This window comes from Jaculus jaculus, chromosome 1, assembly GCF_020740685.1.
Source record: "Jaculus jaculus isolate mJacJac1 chromosome 1, mJacJac1.mat.Y.cur, whole genome shotgun sequence".
Taxonomy (NCBI): Eukaryota; Metazoa; Chordata; class Mammalia; order Rodentia; family Dipodidae; genus Jaculus; species Jaculus jaculus.
The window spans coordinates 338897318-338915079 of NC_059102.1; the positions used below are offsets into that span (position 1 = coordinate 338897318).

Consider the following 17762-nt stretch of genomic DNA (forward strand, 5'->3'; position numbering starts at 1 on the left):
CACAGAGAAATTAGACATTTTTTAGAAGCATGCAAATAGGTCAAAGAGGGTTAGACTATTTTCATTAAGACAATGCTATAGTAGAAACATCAAGCATTATATATGCGTTGTTGTACTGATTGATTCTGAAGGTTCAAAAATAGTATTTAATCAGTAATTGACTTCATCCTTCAAACATTAAGAAGTAAACACATGCCATTGTGTTATTGCAACTAGAGTTAGGTGTATGAATCTGAGAATGAGTAAAACTGTCTGACAAGAAAGCCAAGAGACAGCTCTCGGCACAGCTAAAGCTCGGGCGGGAGTAGACCACATACTCTTGGCCGTTAATGCAGCCCCTCACTGGAGACCATCCTGGATCTACTTAGGGTGTCAGGTGTGTGAAGTAATGAGTCCTAGCGCAGGAGGAGCCCGGCAGAAGGAGCCTTCGCGGTCCACTTGTCAGGTGAGTATGTATTACTGCAAGATGGTTCCATAAATGAGTATTTAATACCTGTTGGATTAAAAAAAATCTACTTGTTATAACTATCACTTTTTGGGAAGATAAAATTTAGTAACCATGAGGACTGAGATGTCTCTGATAGCAAACAAAGCACAAACTAAACTCAACACTTTGGTGATTATTACAAAATATCACAGTGTCTGGGCAGGCTGACAGAGCTACAACTTTGCAGAAGGAAATGGAGCGGTTGGAACACATGGGACTCTGATTGCTTTTGAGTCGTCAGAGAGAAGGCAAGCGCACCTTGTGGCATTAGTCATAGAACACTTGACTAGAGAGAGATCTTATGCCAGGTGTGTGGGCCAGAACACGTCAGGACCAGCTACAGACAAATTTCTGAGGCAAGTGATTGACCACCTTTCTGCTTCAATTTTGTGACATATTAAACATTTTTAGAGCTTAGTTACAACTTACTGATTACTAAATGTTAACTGTCCACGGGTAGTCATATGCCTACCTACCTATGGTCATGGTTAGATTCAGGTATCCCCCACAAACTTAGGTGTTCTGAATGCTAGGTCCCCAGCTGATGGAGATTTGGGAACCAATACCTCCTGGAGGGATTATAAGATTGTATTGCTGGGGATGGGCTTATGGGTGTTATAGCCAGTTTCACTTTGCCAGTGTTTGACACACTTTCCTGTTCCTGGTGTCCACCTGATGGTGGCCAGGAGATGATGTCCACCCTCTGCTCATGCCTTACTTTCTCCCTGCCATCATGGAACTTCCCCTTGAGTCTGTAAGCCAAAACAAGCCTTTTTTCCCCCACAAGCTGCTCTTGGTCAGGTGATTTCTGCCAGCAATGTGAACCTGACTGCAACACTGCATACCTACATACATGTATGTATATGCATTTGCAGTGATGGGGCTTAAAATCCAGACCCTCATGCATACCAGGTAAGCAGCACATTGCAGAAATAAACACCCAGTTCTAAAAACATATTTTAAATTTACGCTCATCTCTATCTCTTATTACGTTAGGGTTAAGAGAAAATGGCTGGGCGTGTGTGCAGGGCTACAGTGCCTGTCTAGCATGTGTGAGGCCCTAGGTCGCACCTCAGTACCGTCGTTACACACGTTAAGAGGGAGACAGTTGGAGCATAAAGTCAGAGGCTACTGTGTGCAGCCTTCTCTCCACCGTGCTGTTTCTCACTTCCTTGCTGCTCCTCTGCCACGTGGCTGGTTTTCTACCACGAGCAGCTTTCCACGTGAAAGGAAAGAGACAAAACCAAAATGGACTTTGCTAACTTCGTTTTAAAGAGTGTAGATACTCTTTCTATTGAAACCACAAAATACAGGTGAGAATGGTTTAGAAAAGCATATCAAGTGATTTCTCTCTTCTATGAACTATCTATGCAAGACTAAAACTAAGTACTTAATCCCCCAGATTATGAGAACTCCAGCTTGCCATGTGGAGCATGACTACAGTTCAGCATTTTGTGATGGTTCATCTGCTTCATACAAATGTGTGTTGCAATGTGCCTCTATGTACACATGTATGCAACATGTGCCTTTAATGCTGCTGCCTTAACGTCTCTCAGTGATAACCCCGCATGAGCCCTAAAATACAGACGCTCAAATGCTGGGCCCAATTTATGGGCACATTTTAGTTAGAAGTTGATATTCTTTCTTCCTTCCTCTCTTTCTTTCTTCCTTTCTTTCTATGTATTTACCTCTTTCATTTCTACACAGGGCTTACTATGTACTCCAGGCTGTCCCGGAATTCACGCCAATCCTTCTGTCTCAGCCTCTCCAGTGCGGGGATTACAGGCACAAACACGTGCTGCCACACTTGGCTACTTTTAATAAGTAGGAGATAATTTAAAAATAAAAGTAAACAAGTTTGAATGCAGTGTATCCTTCAACATCAACATTGTACTGGAAAGGGAGGGAAGATACTCCCTTGCCAAGCCTAGTCAATACCGAGTATGTCAAGTCACACTGCTAATGAGTCATGCTCCATGTCTTTTGGCTGCTGTGAGGAGGGGATAGTAAAATAGACCTATGCACTAGGAAAGTTGCAAGCGAAGTGGTATAGTGATGAAGAGAAGCCTCACTAGGAACCAGAGGAAATAACTGAGTACTTTGGAATGGAGGTAAGAATGGTTCATTTTAAATTGTAAATTTCTGGGCCTTGGGTTCTATGACTGTACTGTCAAAAAGTAACTTTCTTGCTATGCCCCACATTCCTTTCTTTGGATTAAGAATGTTTACTGTGCCATTATATATTGGAAGTATATAACTCATCTTGTTATTCACTTAATGGGGGGAGCCAGAGTTAAGAGACTTTGGACTTTTGAATAGTGTTTGGAGCTTTAAAGACCATGAAGCTTTTTGATGTTAGAAAACACTATGCGTCATGAGACAGCCAGCTGCAGAACATTGTGGCTCGGATGTCAAATGTGCCTCCTGCCCCAACCACACTGACAGGCTTGTAAGCTTGAGCGCTTGGTTCCTAGCTGGTGGCATGGTTGGGGAAAGCTGCAGAACCTTTATGAGGTGGAACCTTGCTAGACAGAGTATGTCAACGGGGGTAGGGGATGAGCCTTGAGGTTTTATAGCCTGGCCCCCTGCCTGTTTGTCCTCTGCATCCTGTCTGTGGCTACAATGTGACCAGCTCTGATTCAATGTTATTCCACCATGGAATGATCCCCTCAGAAGCGTAAGCAAGAATAAACCCCATCTCGGGACTAGAGAGATGGCTTAGTGGTTAAGGCGTAGGACCCACGCGTAAGCCAGGTGCACGTGGTGGTGCATGTGTCTGGAGTTCCTTTGCAGTGGCTGGGGTCCCAGTATTTCCACTTTTTTTTCTCTCTCCCTTTCTCAAATAAATAAATAAATAAAAATATTTAAAGAAGAATAACCCCCTTCTACAGCTGTTTCTTGGCAGCTATTTTGGCAGCAATGAGAACACTAAAGCTTCATTTCCTCAGGAGACATCTACTGCCATGTGTTTACTTCTCAGGTGATGTCTAGGTGTGAGCAGAGTCGCAGGAACCCTCTCTTCAGCACCGAATGCTCAAGGAGGACCCTGCTGACAGTGCGTATCATGTGTCCTACACATTGCAGCCCCCTGGGAGTCAAGAGAAAAAACTCTCTTCTGTTAATGAGAAACGTGAAGATAGAATGGTGGGTGTTCAAGCAAGCCAGAGGGCTGTAATGATGGTTCAGTGGTTAAGGCACTTGTTTGTAAAACCTGATGGCTTGGGTTTGACTCCCCAGTGCTCATGTAAAGCCAGATGCACCAAGTGGCACATGAGTCTGGAGTTTGTTTAAAGTGGCAAGAGGAAATGGCATGCCTATTTTCTCTCTTGCAAATGAATATTTAAAAAGAAAGCAGCCCATGAAACATCTTCCTTCAGAAGGTTTGCACTTGTCGGAAGACCACCATGACCAGCATTCACACGGATTTGTGTAGGTGGTGGTTTGATTCAGGTGTCCCCTATTAACTCAGGTGTTCTGAATGCTGGATTTTCAGCTGATGGAGATTTCAGAATCAACACCTCCTGGAGGGAGTGTATTGTTGAAGAAGGGCTTATGGGTGTTATAGCCAGTTTCCCTATGCCAGTGTTTGGCACACTCTCCTGTTGCTATTGTCCATCTGACGTTGGCCAGAGGATGATGTTCACCCCTCTGCTCATGCCATCATTTCCCCTGCCATTTTGGAGTTTCCCCTCAGGCCTGTAAGCCAAAATAAACCTTTTTCCCAGAAGCTGCTCTTGTTTGGGTGATTTCTACCAGCAATGTGAACCTGACTCCAACAGCATACTTATAACTGAGGAAGGTCTTATACTAGTCTGGTATGAGTGTGGTCTCCTGTTTACCAGGAGAGCTTTGCATCACTTAGAACACTGAGCTGAAAACAACAGACAGCTCCCAGGAGCTGAGAGCCAGTCTTACAAGACAGATCTTCAGGGGCTGGGAGCCAGTCTGTCTTAAATGGCTTCAGTCATTTTATAAGAAACCATGGGTGGGGGAAGGGCAGGGGGAGGCTGAAAAGTCTATTACCTGTCTACGCTTTCTCTACTGTCTTAAAAAAAATTATTGTAGCAACTTAATTAATGAAAAAACACTAAAACAGGACTGAGACGACTCAACAGTTAAAAGGTGCTGGCTTGCAAAGCCTACTGGCCCAGGGTTCGATCTCCCTACTCTCCATGTAAGGCCATTTGCAGAGGCAAGAGGCTCTGGCGCACCCACTCTCTCCTTTCCTTACAAATAAATGAAACTAAACATTACCATACGCCATAGAGCTCACATTCCCTCATCCAAGGATAGATTCAGGTGGGTTATGGGAACCTTTATGGAGCCACCAGAGGCTGTTAAAAGTAGAAGGATGGCTGTTAGTCATCTCAGGAAGATGATGACAACTGCACATCTTCTGTATAAAGAGCAGGTTAGAATCTGGCACACTGAAGCAAATGACTCAGACTAGGTAGAGAATAAAGACTGCTGGGCTTAATTTTAAATGATGAGTTAGGTCTTGGAAAGACTGGTACACTTCACTCTCTGGTTATCGTGGTAAGGAGTTAGGCATTGACAGAAATCTGAGTTCTTTGGAGAGCTATTCAAATCTCTGAATAAACTGATTCAATAGTATTAATAATTCAATTGCTAAAACTTGAAATCAGTTTTTATCACCTTGAGCTGATCTTTACGAAATAAGTATGGCCTCCAGGAATAGACATCACAATCAACAAAATTTACAGGTTAGCCAGGGTGAATTTGAAAAATAAGTTTTATTTTAATAATTATTTTGTGTTCTAAATGAGGTAACATTTATAAAATCTACATTGAAGTAATGTTGAGGGCACTCTGGTGATAACGATGAGGTTTATTTTTGTAGAAACGTCCGAGGGAAATGAATAGCTATCATCCACTGTGAAGTTCATACATTGTCCAGATGGGACAAGCAGGGCATCACCAACAGAAAGCCCCGCCGCGGCCAGCTTCCTGGGAGGTGACGCTGCCTTTCGGAGATGACGGGGTGGTGGGGCTCTGCTCCCTAGTGTCGGCAACCCCGGACAACGCGCCCTTTCAGTCCTCCCGGACTTCACACTTCAGCGGGTGCGCCCACACTTGCTGGGGCATCACACCCAAGCATACAGCAGCAGAAGTACTGACATCAAAGATCCAAATAAATAAGAGAAGTAGCTAGAACCACTGAGAACGTGAGCACCGTGAGCCGTGATAAAGTCCCATCTCTGCTGCCATGGTGGGACTGTACGCTGTCAGGATGCTAGTTTGAAGCTACTTGGAGTTCTGTTTCAAAGGTGGAAAAGATGTGGCAGCTGTCGGACAGAGGGCAGAAGGGCATCAACACTGGAAACGTTGTCCTCTCTGCCCTTCCTAGGTGGGTTTTCCTGAACTGGAGGCAGTAGCTGTGGGGCTACTCTTTGGTAGAGGAAATCCAAGTCCTAATCCTTTTGGCCTCTGCACGGCTTGAACTGGCTCGGCGATACCCTTACCATCGCGCCCGAGGCCTGACCCAGGAGTCCAGCCCATGTTCTGAAGCATCCGGTTTCCAATATTGTTTTCCAGGATGGGCTGGGCGCTTTCACCCACAATTCCTGAAATGAGAACATGGCAAGGGACATTAGCGTGGATGCAGTGAAGACTGACTAAGCCTCTGACAAACAGGGGCTGTCGTTTTTGTTTGCAAGGTCCTAGAGAGGTTGTTTCTTGTCTCTGGTCCTCATAGTAGTACAGACAAGCGCATAATCTCAGCTCAAGCAGCTAGCAGCAGGCAGGTTATTTAACTTTCATGGGCTTGAGATTGATCCCCTGTAAAAAGGCATATGCCAACATCCACTACCCATGGCACACACAGCTGCACGATCCAATGAGCTAAGGTCTACAGGTTCTCTGCAAACCAGGAAGTACTTTGCAACAATTAATTCCTTTTTTTAAAAAAAAATTATTTTTACTTATTTATGAGAAAGAGAGAGAGAAAGAATGGGCATGCCAAGGCCTCTAGCCACTGCAAGCGTAGTCAGGATGCATGCACCACCATGTGTATCCGGTTCACATGAGTTCGGGGAATTTAACCTGGGTTCTCAGGCTTCACAGACCAAGGTCTTGACTGCTAAGCCGTCTCTCCAGCTCGGCTGCACTAGTTTTCATTGCCACGCTAGCCTCACGGGGCATTCCGAAACTGCAACTTATTCCTCAAAAGTTTACATTTGCCCAGGACCGTGACATGCAGTAAAACCCAGATGAAACCAAACCACAAACAGCACTGGTGGCGTCCTCTTCTTCTGTGTGCAGCTCCCTGTTCGATGGCCCTCAGGGCAGGTGAGGAGGGACCATGGAGGAAAAGAATGCTGAAGACTCCTATCTAGTCACAGTCCTCCCTGTTCCTCCAGAGAAAAAGACACCTCACTGCGAAGGACCACCAGTGCTTGCGGACACCCAGCGTAGTCCCCGGGTCTGCAGCAGTTCTCAGAAACATGGACTGTGTTGTCCTTGGACAGGCTGAAATGATGCCCAATACTCTTAAAGGCTCATGGGTCAGAAGATGCCATGCCATTCACGCACACCTTCCACTCATTCACCCCACATCTTTCCACCCTTTCAACCCACATACTTCCATCTCCACCCTTTTCCCATCAATTTTCCTCCTGGTGATTATGACAGCAACCTCTTCTCTAGCCCTACACCTCTATACTGCACAAAAGGCAGCTGAGCTCTGTCCTTGATGGTAAAGAAAACACAGGATGCCCATAAGCATCAATGACAAGAACTAGAACAAAATCCTATCTGTGGCTGTCCAGTACTGTTCTATTTCTTCGTGTGGGTTCCACAGAAGGCTGATTTACTATGGCTCTTTAAACTGCAAGCACACTTCCATGCTGTTTTTTTTTATTTATTTTTATTTTTTGGTGTGTAGCGTCTGCACATATGGAGACAGATGTGGCCCCCGTGCACACAGGGGAGACCAGAGGGGCCGAGCAGCAGTCCTCCTCTACCACCCTTCCGCCTTATTTCTCTGAGGCAGTCTCTCACCAACACTAGAGCTCACTGTTTTCCAGCTAGACTGGCTGACTAGGGAGCCCCAGAGGTCACTCTTATCTCCATCGCCTTCAGTGCTGGTGTTACTGGCATGCATGGCCATACCTGGCTTTTTTCTGTGGGTGCCAGGGATCAAACTCAGTTTCTCATTTTTACTCAGCAAGCACTCTTACCTTTTGAGCCATCTTCCCAGTGTTCTGTTTTTTTTTTTTGGAGGGAGTGTCTTGCTATGGCCCACGCTAACCTTGAATTCACTGTGTAGTCTCAGAGCAGCCTTGAACTCACAGTGATCTTCCTACCTCAACCTCCTGAGTGCCGGGATGAAGGGCATGTGCCACCCTGCCCAGCTTCCCTTGTGTTCTTTACAACGAAGCACCAGTGGTGTGTCCCTTATCTGGCACTGCACACTTGCCTTGTGGGGATCAGCAAGTGGACCAGTCCTTTGAGTCTAAGCTGGAGAACATGGCGTACTTCAGAGAGCTAGAAGTGAGCTTTCCATAATGGGATCTTTCACCTTTCTTATGAGGTGGTCATCAGCCGACTCCAAGGCACTTCCTCAAGTACTTCAGTGCTTTAGGAGAAAGAACAATACTTGCCATTTGTGGAATTGGTCACACTGAGTAAGAACCGAGATGCCACATGAATTTTACACTAATTGCATAAGAACCTGAGGGCTGGGGATTCATGTGAGTAACAGAAAACCTCTCTAGTGTGGGTAAGGACCTGGGTTTATCCCCATGGCTACAAGAAACAAGTGCCTTAGCACATAACAAGAGAAAGCCCTTCAACTACCTGCAGCTTGAATAGCAGTGGGTAATGCCATTGCAGGTTTCTAGATGAACATCATATACTGCTTGGACAGTACACAAATGCACCCATGCAAAAGTTTTTATGTATGTATGAGACTTTGTGAAAGAGCGGGGAGAATAAAATGTGGACTGTTAGTTACAGAAAAAAAAAAAAGCCAAAAAAGCCTTTGGCTCAAAATATTACTAAAAATAACTAAAAAGCAATTAAGCTTTTATTTCAAAATAGTGACTCGGGTAACCACCCTGACCTGGCATAGCTGCTGCCCATGAACCTTGGGTAAACACTCAACTGGCCTCATCTCACAGCTCTGACTTTTCAGTGAGGGCCGTGAGGTAATTTAACTTCATCCACAAGCTAAAATAAGACCATAGGTCCAATGCTGCCATGGGCAACACATCTCCTTACTCATACGTTTGGTACAACAGCTTGCAGAAGTTCAGTTTTAATTTTTTATATTTAAGAAAATATAGGAGGCCAATTTAAAGCATCACTATAAAGAAATTGTTAATAATGTTCAACTAATGGTCCCTAAGTAAAGTAGATCTCTGAGGTACTTCACGAATTAGAAAACCTGTCATTTAAGCATGGAGTCTGCTGAGGCCACTCTGCCTCCCAGCTTGAGTTTTCATAATGGTGGAAATCGTTCCTTCTCCCTCATTGTTTTTCCAATGCTGAGTTAACTCTTGGCCTTCATAAAAATAGAATCAAATAAAGCAATATCTTGTACTTGGAAGGAAAAAAAGAGAGCAATCCCCCATCCCCCTCTGGTGTCTCCTCTTGTTTTATGAGCTCAGATCAGGGAGTGGAACAACTCAGTCTCAGTTCCAACTATCTCACAGCCTCACTTCCTCTCCTTCTGCATGGCAATTGCAGCAAGTGCTTCTCACTCAAGCTCTGGCTCCTAGGCCGCCTCTGGATCTCATGTCTATTACAGTCCAGTCGGCCCTCTCCCCTCAAATCCTTGGAAGAGTACTGTGGGGCGATTCACTTCGTAATTGGTCAAGAGATGAAAGTCTTGTATCAGCTGTCTTAGGCTCTAATCTATCCAGCTGACTGCAAGCCTAATTGGAAGCTTGTTGAGTCATTTGGCTCCTGAAGTGTTGTATTGATGTTGGATCACGAGCCAGCGGAAGCGGAGGGACACACGCTGCTCCCCATGTAACAGCCAGCCAGCTCCACCTCGGTCACTGCCCTGTATTCAGAAGGCAATTATCAGTTCATGACCAGTCTTTCTCCTCTCTTCCTCCCTCTATCATGCTCCTGGCCAGCTGAGGCACAGAGCCATTATTATTATTAGCTACGTTATTAAATCTGAGCTGTGAGCTTTCCTCTGTCCTCAGCGTCTAACTCAGGGACCTGGATTTCTCACTATTGTTAAGGACTCAAGGAGCAGCATTAATGGAACACAATTTGAGAAGAAAGAAAGTGGTGGGTGCGACCACTCAGTGTCAATGTTTGAAATACTTGATCTGCATCATCCCATGCATTTTCATGTGATTTTAAATAAAATCAATTTAAATAGTTGCTTAAAAATAAACTACACTGGGCTGGAGAGATGGCTTAGCGGTGAAGCCTAAGGACCCCGGTTCGAGGCTCGGTTCCCCAGGTCCCACGTTAGCCAGATGCACAAGGGGGCGCACGCGTCTGGAGTTCGTTTGCAGAGGCTGGAAGCCCTGGCTTAAATTTTTAATTAAAAAAATTAAAAAAAAAATAAACTACACTTACTTTGAGGTGCCATGGGGTCGAACCCAGGGCCTTATTCATGCTAGGTGTCCTCCTCGGGCTTGCACTTATTTTTTATATAATGGAAATTTAATATGAAACCAGTTTCTGTTCACAAGGGATGAAACTCTAAACAGAAGATGGAATCTAGTATGTGGAGGATGAAGTGTTCTTCATAAAAAAACGTTTTGTTGTTTTGGAATGACCATATGTCAAAGTAGGTACACTTTTGAAAAATTACAAGCGATCTTACAACACAACTGTACAGGTCTCAGAGGCCCTGGGCATGTCTGTTACTATATGGTCAGAATCATTTGTGATCCGCCTACGAGGGAACAGACATATATGGTGCAATGGGTCAGATCCATGATATTATCTGTTCCTCTGAGTCACTGGGTCACACAGTGAGTGAGGCAGGCTGCACACTCTAGAGATGATCATTCCCGAGCCCACACACCCCATTCCGCCGCCTGCACTGGTTTACACTGACACACTCCCTCATGAGCCTGCAGAGATGCTGCTTCAAGCTGTGTGAAAATCCAGGTGGCTGAGAATTGCAGTCACTTCTGTCCATGTGCACATGGCAATCGTGCAGCGCACACATTTGAATACAAGAATGCAATGGCGAGTGCAGTCCTTGGAGATACAGCTGTTTTCATATCGATCACTTCTTTTGATCTTCCTGATCAGCATGGAAGGCAGAAATTGATGCCTTTATTTTACAGATCAATCTGATGTTTTTTGTTCCAGCTTATCTAGCTCGGCAGTATCCCACTTTGAACTTGAACTCACAACATCTGAGATCAAGTGTTTGCTCTTTCATTAACCAAAAGATAAACTATATTATATCACCAATATTTTTACCACATCATTGTCTTCTGTTACATATTCTTCACTGAATGAAGTTTATTTTGATTCAAATACTTCACACTCATGGAAAGTCACAAAACACACTGTATCACTGAAGAGACAGAATGCCTCAAGATCTACTCCACTCACTGTGACTCTGCCCATTAGAGCTTCTTTTGGCTAGAAATTACATTATATCTCATGTACTAGTTGTATTATTCCAAAAAGTACACACTGACTAGGTTTTATACTTAATGTTTTTCTCTTTTGAGACAAAGATCTACACTAGACTGGCCTCAAACTCTCTGTATGCCCAAGGATGCACTTTGACTCCTGATCTTCCTGCCTTTACCTCACTCAGTGCTGGAATTACAGATGTGCACCTCCATGCCTTGTTTATGGAGAGCTGGGGATTGAACCCAAGACCTAATACATGATAAGCAAGTACCCTACCAACTGAGCTATAGCCCCACCCGGGTTTTAGTCTTTTATTCATTATTAAATTATTTTAAACAATTCTGTTATTATTATTAAATTGAAGTATTATTTAACTGAAATCCACCCATATATATTTGTTGTGATTAATAATGCTCAGACTTATTTTCACTGTACTATTTAGTGAAAATCATCTTACTTTCCTAGGCATATTTTGTTTCTTTTCTTGGCACCTATTCCTTGCTTAGACTAGCTTAGGAAATGGGTTGTTCTCCTGTAATTACTATCTTAAATCAAAAGGCAGAAGTTATTCTGTCCCACTGTGCATATTATTATTGTTTAGATGTCTCACCCATCTTTGATACATTCAAGTGAATCTTCTTCATGATGAATGTCCCCACTGTTATTATTACCTTTACTTATTCAGTAAATTCCAGCCTTAACTATACATTCAATTTCTTTGCTCACTCTTCCATTTTAATTTTCTTTTCTTTCTTTAAAGTGGATTCTGAAGCTGGGCGCGATGGTGCACACCTTTAATCCCAGCACTCAGGAGGCAGAGATAGGAGGACTGCCGTGAGTTTGAGGCCACCCTGAGACTCCATAGTGAATTTCAGGTCAACCTGGGCTAGAGTAAGACCCTACCTCAAAAAAAAAAAAAAAAAAAAAAAAAAAAGTTGATTCTGTTATGCCAAGGTGAGGCTTCAGGTTTAGTAATGATCCATCTTTTCCTGCAAGCCACATTATTTTCATGAACCTCACTCATGCTAAGAGTTGAGTTGGACACACACTCGAGCTAGATTAGGTCCCTTTAAAGTCTTGGTGCTCTGACTTTAATAGATTAGTTGTTTCCCAGAGCAGACTTGAACATGAAGTTTCATGTGTTTCTTCAGGCTTAAAAGTTCCACACTGTCTCCGTGACTACTGTAAATCCTGGCTCTCTCTACCTTATGCAAATTCTGGGAACACGTGCCTGCGGTAAGCCCAGGGCGAGGAAGGCTGAAGCTAGAGGACAGCTAGTCCCAGCCAGTCTGGGCTACACCCTGAGCCCCCATCTGAGCCCCTATCTCGACAAGACAAGACAAAACAAAACAAATCTGTTCAGTTTTTCATTCTCCTGAAAGCACCCAGACTCTCTGTTTTTCATGATTTCCCATCTTTTTATCTTTAGCTACTTTTAGGTACATAATTCAGGTATATCTTAAAATTACTGCCTTTCTAGCTTTCAAATGATAAAACGTCAAGTTCCTCCTTGGCTCTTCCCCACAACTGCCTGCTGTCCTTCCACCCTGGCTGGTCAGAACACCCATGGTCTGTTCATCACTGCTGCATCTCTCTGTCTGTAGGGGAAGGTGGGCATTTCACAGTGTTTTTCCCTCCAGCCAAGACCATCTTCTGAGTCAGTTATCTGGTTGATTGTCATTTTAACCTGGAAACCTAAGTCCAGGCATTTGGCATCTGTACATGTAGCTCAATCTGCGTGTCTCCTCCCAGGCTGTGGGCGAGTTCGTAGCCTTCCTCCTCCCGAGGAGGGAATGTTCTAGAGCTATTGATCTCCCAAGCAGGCACAGCCCAGCACTCAGCTCCCCTTGTAGCTCCCTTTCCTTGTGGACAATGGCACATGCCTCAAGGCCTGACAAGAGACCACACAGGTTCCAGGGGCTGGTCAAGACCATTTCTGGTCTTGAAATATTTCACTTCCTTTTCTGCAATCTAGGTCTCAGCAGTGCATCTAAATAGACGGCTTAATAGTTTACTCATCACTGCCAGGTTTTCTGTATTTTGAAGAATTTACTCTTCACCGTGGTTTTTCACCACTCTTTTGCCACGGTTTGGTATCTTGCATGTGTGCTTAATGTCCCTAAGTGTTCTCTGCCCTGATGTTCATAGAGACTTATTTATTAAGACTCTACCAAACGCATGTGCTGTGCTGGAGTGCTGGTGTGCTTGTCAAGAGATGCAGGGCAGTCTGTTTAGCATTCATTCAAATAGAATTTGGATTTAAGAGTTAAAAACAACAGTCGCCCCAGGAAAGTCCATTTTGAAATACTGGAAAACATCAGATGCTCTACAATGGTCACATGAAGCCACTGATGCAAAACTAATACATAAACATTGATAAATTAATCATGGGCAAGTAAAGAAATATAGTACCTTGAAAAGCAGTTTGGTTACACCAAACATTTCTGATGATGCATGGTATGGATTTTGCTTTAAAACTACCTCTGGAAATGTTCATTGTTATCATCTCGAAGTAGGGTCTCACTCTAGCTCAGGTTGACCTGGAATTCACTATGTAGTGTCAGGACAGCCTTGAGCTCATGGCAATCCTCCTAATTCTGCCTCCCGAGTGCTGGGATTAAAGGCATGCGCCACCATGACCAGCTCATTATTATCATTTATAACCTACTTTTACTGCCTGAAATAGTCATAATAAAACTATCTTCCTATTAAAATTAAAAAAAAAAATGTCAGTAGACTATGGAGGACAAAGCTGAAAGCACTAAAAGCTGTCATGAAATCTCTGGCCAAAAATTCACATATTCATGAAAATATTGGAAGAATAGCTATGCCAAATCAACAGGTCTCTCTCTCTCTCTCTCTCTCTCTCTCTCTCTCTCTCTCTCTCTTTCTCTCTCTCTCTCTCTCTCTTTTCTGCTGTGTGTGTACATGTATGTGTCTGTGTCTATGTGTTTATGTGTGGATATGGGCACATACATGCCCAGGCCCACATGCAAAGGTCAGAGGACCAGCTCGAGGTGCGGCTCCTCTTCTTCCATGAGACAGTCTCTTGTGTGCTCTTGCAAATGGTGCCTAGGTGACCCATGGGCTTCAAAATTCTCCTGACTCTGCTCCTCTACTGCCTTAGGAGCACCCGCATTACAGACACATGACACCTACATCCACTTAGACTTGGTCTGTGGGGATCTGACCTCCTTTCACTGATAATACGTATAAGTATTTCACTGACAGAACTTAAAATATTTAGAAACAAGCTGATGCCTCAGCTCGGCATAATCCCAGTACTAGCGAGGTAGGCAGAAGTAGGAGGACACTGTGATTTCAAGGCCAGCCTGGACTGCGGTGAGACCCTACCTCAAAAAAATCCAAAAATTGATGCTTCAAATTAATATTTGCATTATGATATTGTTTCAAAGAAAACAAAACAGATAGGCAATGTGCATTGTGACTAACACTGAATTTAGTATTTACAGTGAAAAAAATTAAATACAGTAGGCACAGAAAATCAATTAATGATTTTTAGAAACTTTGTACTATCAAGACCCCTGCTGGCACTGCTGACTGCCTTTGTAAGGAGTGCAGGTAACAGCTTCTTATGTTGCTCAGCGCTTCTCTTCACCTTTACAGGTGACAGTTCTCAAACTATAAAATGCATTCTGCTGGCAAACCTCTTTGCTTCAACAGTTCTCAGTTTTATAGCAGTATGTCTACACCCTTTGCCACTGAGACATCCATTCTTCTTTGCTATGTGACTTTGAGGCTGAGAACAAGCTATACATTAAAAAAAATCAATATTCAACCTTATCAATATTCATTTTACATTGTCAATGCCAAACACAACGGCGAAAGAGCAGTAAGTAAGCTACAGCAGTGAAATCAGCCTGGCGCTCCTGTCACAGTTAATGAACGGGCTGCTGCTAACGCGCGGCCGGTGAAGCCTCCTGGAGAGGGAATTATGCTCTGAAGCTACTGCCCAAAGAGGCCGGGAAGAGTCCCTGTTTTAGCAGGAAACCATGATCACATGTGGAGTTATTAACTTCCTAGAAGACTTAAATCTTCTGAAAATATTATTAGTTATTATGAACATAATATGTTATTTCTTATCTTCAGAGTCGTAAACTTACACAAAGCCAATGCAGAATGACAAATTTAAAGTGCTCAATTATAGAACTCTGACAAGTTTTTGGTCAATCCTTTCTATGGTTGCTGTTTGATTGTGTAATATATTAAAAAGAAATCAGACAGTTACCTAACATGGTCCCTAGATCTTCTTCCCAATTTCGCAAGAGGGAGAGTTTTCTTATATTGTATTTTTCCAGCTAAGATTAATAGCTAAAGGTGAGAGCAACAGTGAAAAATATTCTCAGCTGTTTTTTTTTTATAAGATGGTCTGCAAAGGCCTCTAATCATGTCAAGATTATTCTTTAGAAATAATTATACAGGTGAATTCAACTTGGGGAGTTTACAAATATAGTGAACTCTTTATTCTGTGACTGATCATCAACCAGAATTTGAGAGCTGTAGTTTCTAGGGACAAGGTGATCTACAATTCACAACCTCATCATCAACGTGGACTTATGCAGAAGCATTTCTTACTTGGATTTGGATAATAATCATCACCTTAGAGATGACTCAATATTAAAAAGTATTCTGTTTAAAACTGAGGACTTTTCAGTAACCTCCATTTCTTCTCTGAGAAAAGCACTCACAGCATAAGTTTGAAAAATGCATTTAAAACAAGTAACATAAGTTTTACTCCATTAAATTTTAGGTAACTAAAACCACATTGAATTTCTATGAACTTTAATTCTTCTATCATTATTTGGGGAGTGTATGCATGTGTGAAAGCCAAAGGTCCATGTCTCATGTCTCCTATTATTCTCCACCTTATTTAGCGAGACAGCCTCTCTCACAGAACCCCAAACTCACAGCTAGATAGCTTCCCCAGTTTCCTATATACACCTAGGTCTACATCCTGAGTGCTGGGGTTACAAGCACATATCGGACAGAGATTCCAAACTCAGATCCTCATGCTTGTGTGGTAAGAACTGTACCGAGCCATCTTCTCAGCCTTAAGTTTTATCTAAGTAAAAATGTAGTAGCAAAATAAAAACACCAAAGTTTAAAAGAATCACAACACATTTGAAACAGATGAAATATGCCAGTATGAGTTTATGACAAAAATAAGCTAGGGCTGGGTAGATGGACCACCAGTTACGGTAGTTGCCTGCAAAGCCTAGTGACCTGTTCTCATCGCTAAATCTACGTATGCATATTTCCTAACTCACCCCCACCCCCGCCATAAAATGTAACACTGTTAAAAGGTGGAAAAAGATGGGGACTTTGGCCAGAGAGGAAACTGATGGAGAACCTCTCTAGTCCTCGTTCTGGCCCCAAACTGTGAATCAACTCACTTTTTCTGTTCTGTGTTACAATGTTTTTCCCTTAATATGGGCCACAATTCAGACCCCAAGATAGGGTTTATGTATAGGGCCTCTGGCCACATAAGAAACAGGAATCCAAAACTGCTACAAAGCACGGGCTAGAAACCCAACTATGCATTCATAAAGCCAGTGCCTATCTACTTCAATACAAGGCCTTTGTCTTTGCAGCATGGTAAACTTTATTTTAAAATTATTATAATTAATTGCTGCTGGGGTTAGACATCTCAAACTATTTATGCCTTATTTCTTCCACAAGCCTGAAAGTTTCTTGAGGATGGACAAAGATATAGACTTCGAAGCTTTTGTTATGTCACATAATCCTGGATTTGCACCAGTGTGTAACGAATATTTCACTAATTAGCTACATGGAGCATGTACACAGGGGTGGTACAACCAGATACTGACTGTAATGATGGGTCTTTATGGCTTCTGGCGCCAGGGCCTCCTTTGCAGTGGGGGTGACTAAGAACCACCCATGCACATTCTCACTGCTGTCCACACGATGCTTTTGTTCCCTTCCACCCTGTTTCGTTTTACCTGCTGTGGTCGGTCCAGGCAAAGGGGCAGCCTTTCTTCTCCTTTTGACCTCTCCCGTGCATAAGGATCCTAAATGCATGCTTGTTTGCCTACAAGTAATTATCAGAAAAAAAAACTATTAACAAAGGAGAAAAAATGACACATAAATACACAGCTTGTATAATCTGAACCTAAATCAAAACATTCCCAACAAAGATGGAGCTGCATAGTAAAACCACCAATCTTGTTTATATCGAAACATAATTACGTTTGTTGACAAGCGTTCAGCAGCTAAATGCGCCATCATAAATTGTTACTGGAATGAATAATATAAAAGGAATGCTTTTTAATTTTCAAAACTGGCAATCTTTCTGGCTCAACAGAAAATCAAACACTGTTGCTTCTGACAGGAAAATAGCTAAGATTAATTATCTAAAGAGATCACAATATTGTTGCTAGGTTATCAATTGGTTACTAATGCGTTACTGTCAGAGCAACATTTATTACAGGAAAAGTATGATCAATTTCTTTTAGGTTATTATGCAGTGGTGAATTCTGTTCAAACATTTTAAACAGACGGAAATAGTGATGTTCTCTTTATAATTCATATAATTACAAGTGTTTAATTATGTACTAGTGAGGTGAGAGGATTGTTTGCATGCCAGTATATTGTTACTGAGTAGTTTAAAATTATGCCGAGATTGTAGATAGCATACACACATACATACCTG

The 17762-nt window shown here is 42.8% G+C and overlaps 1 protein-coding gene across 9 annotated transcripts in view; it reads right to left on the bottom strand.

Moving 5' to 3' along the window:
* Nucleotides 1–250: 250 nt before the first annotated feature.
* The window catches only part of Gpatch2 (G-patch domain containing 2), a 176109-nt gene continuing 158597 nt past the window's right edge, over nucleotides 251–17762 (bottom strand). For 3 of the 9 annotated variants that reach the window (XM_045149791.1, XM_045149774.1, XM_045149764.1), the window contains 2 exons: nucleotides 17053–17141; nucleotides 5223–6072 (listed from right to left, as the gene is read on the bottom strand). In XM_045149791.1, coding sequence (XP_045005726.1) covers nucleotides 5852–6072; nucleotides 17053–17141 — 310 coding nt within the window. In that variant the 3' untranslated portion in view covers nucleotides 5223–5851. Of the gene's footprint in view, nucleotides 494–5222; nucleotides 6073–17052; nucleotides 17142–17762 lie in introns of those variants that run through there. The other 6 variants (XM_045149808.1, XM_045149801.1, XM_045149781.1 and 3 more) reach the window with 5 other exon arrangements.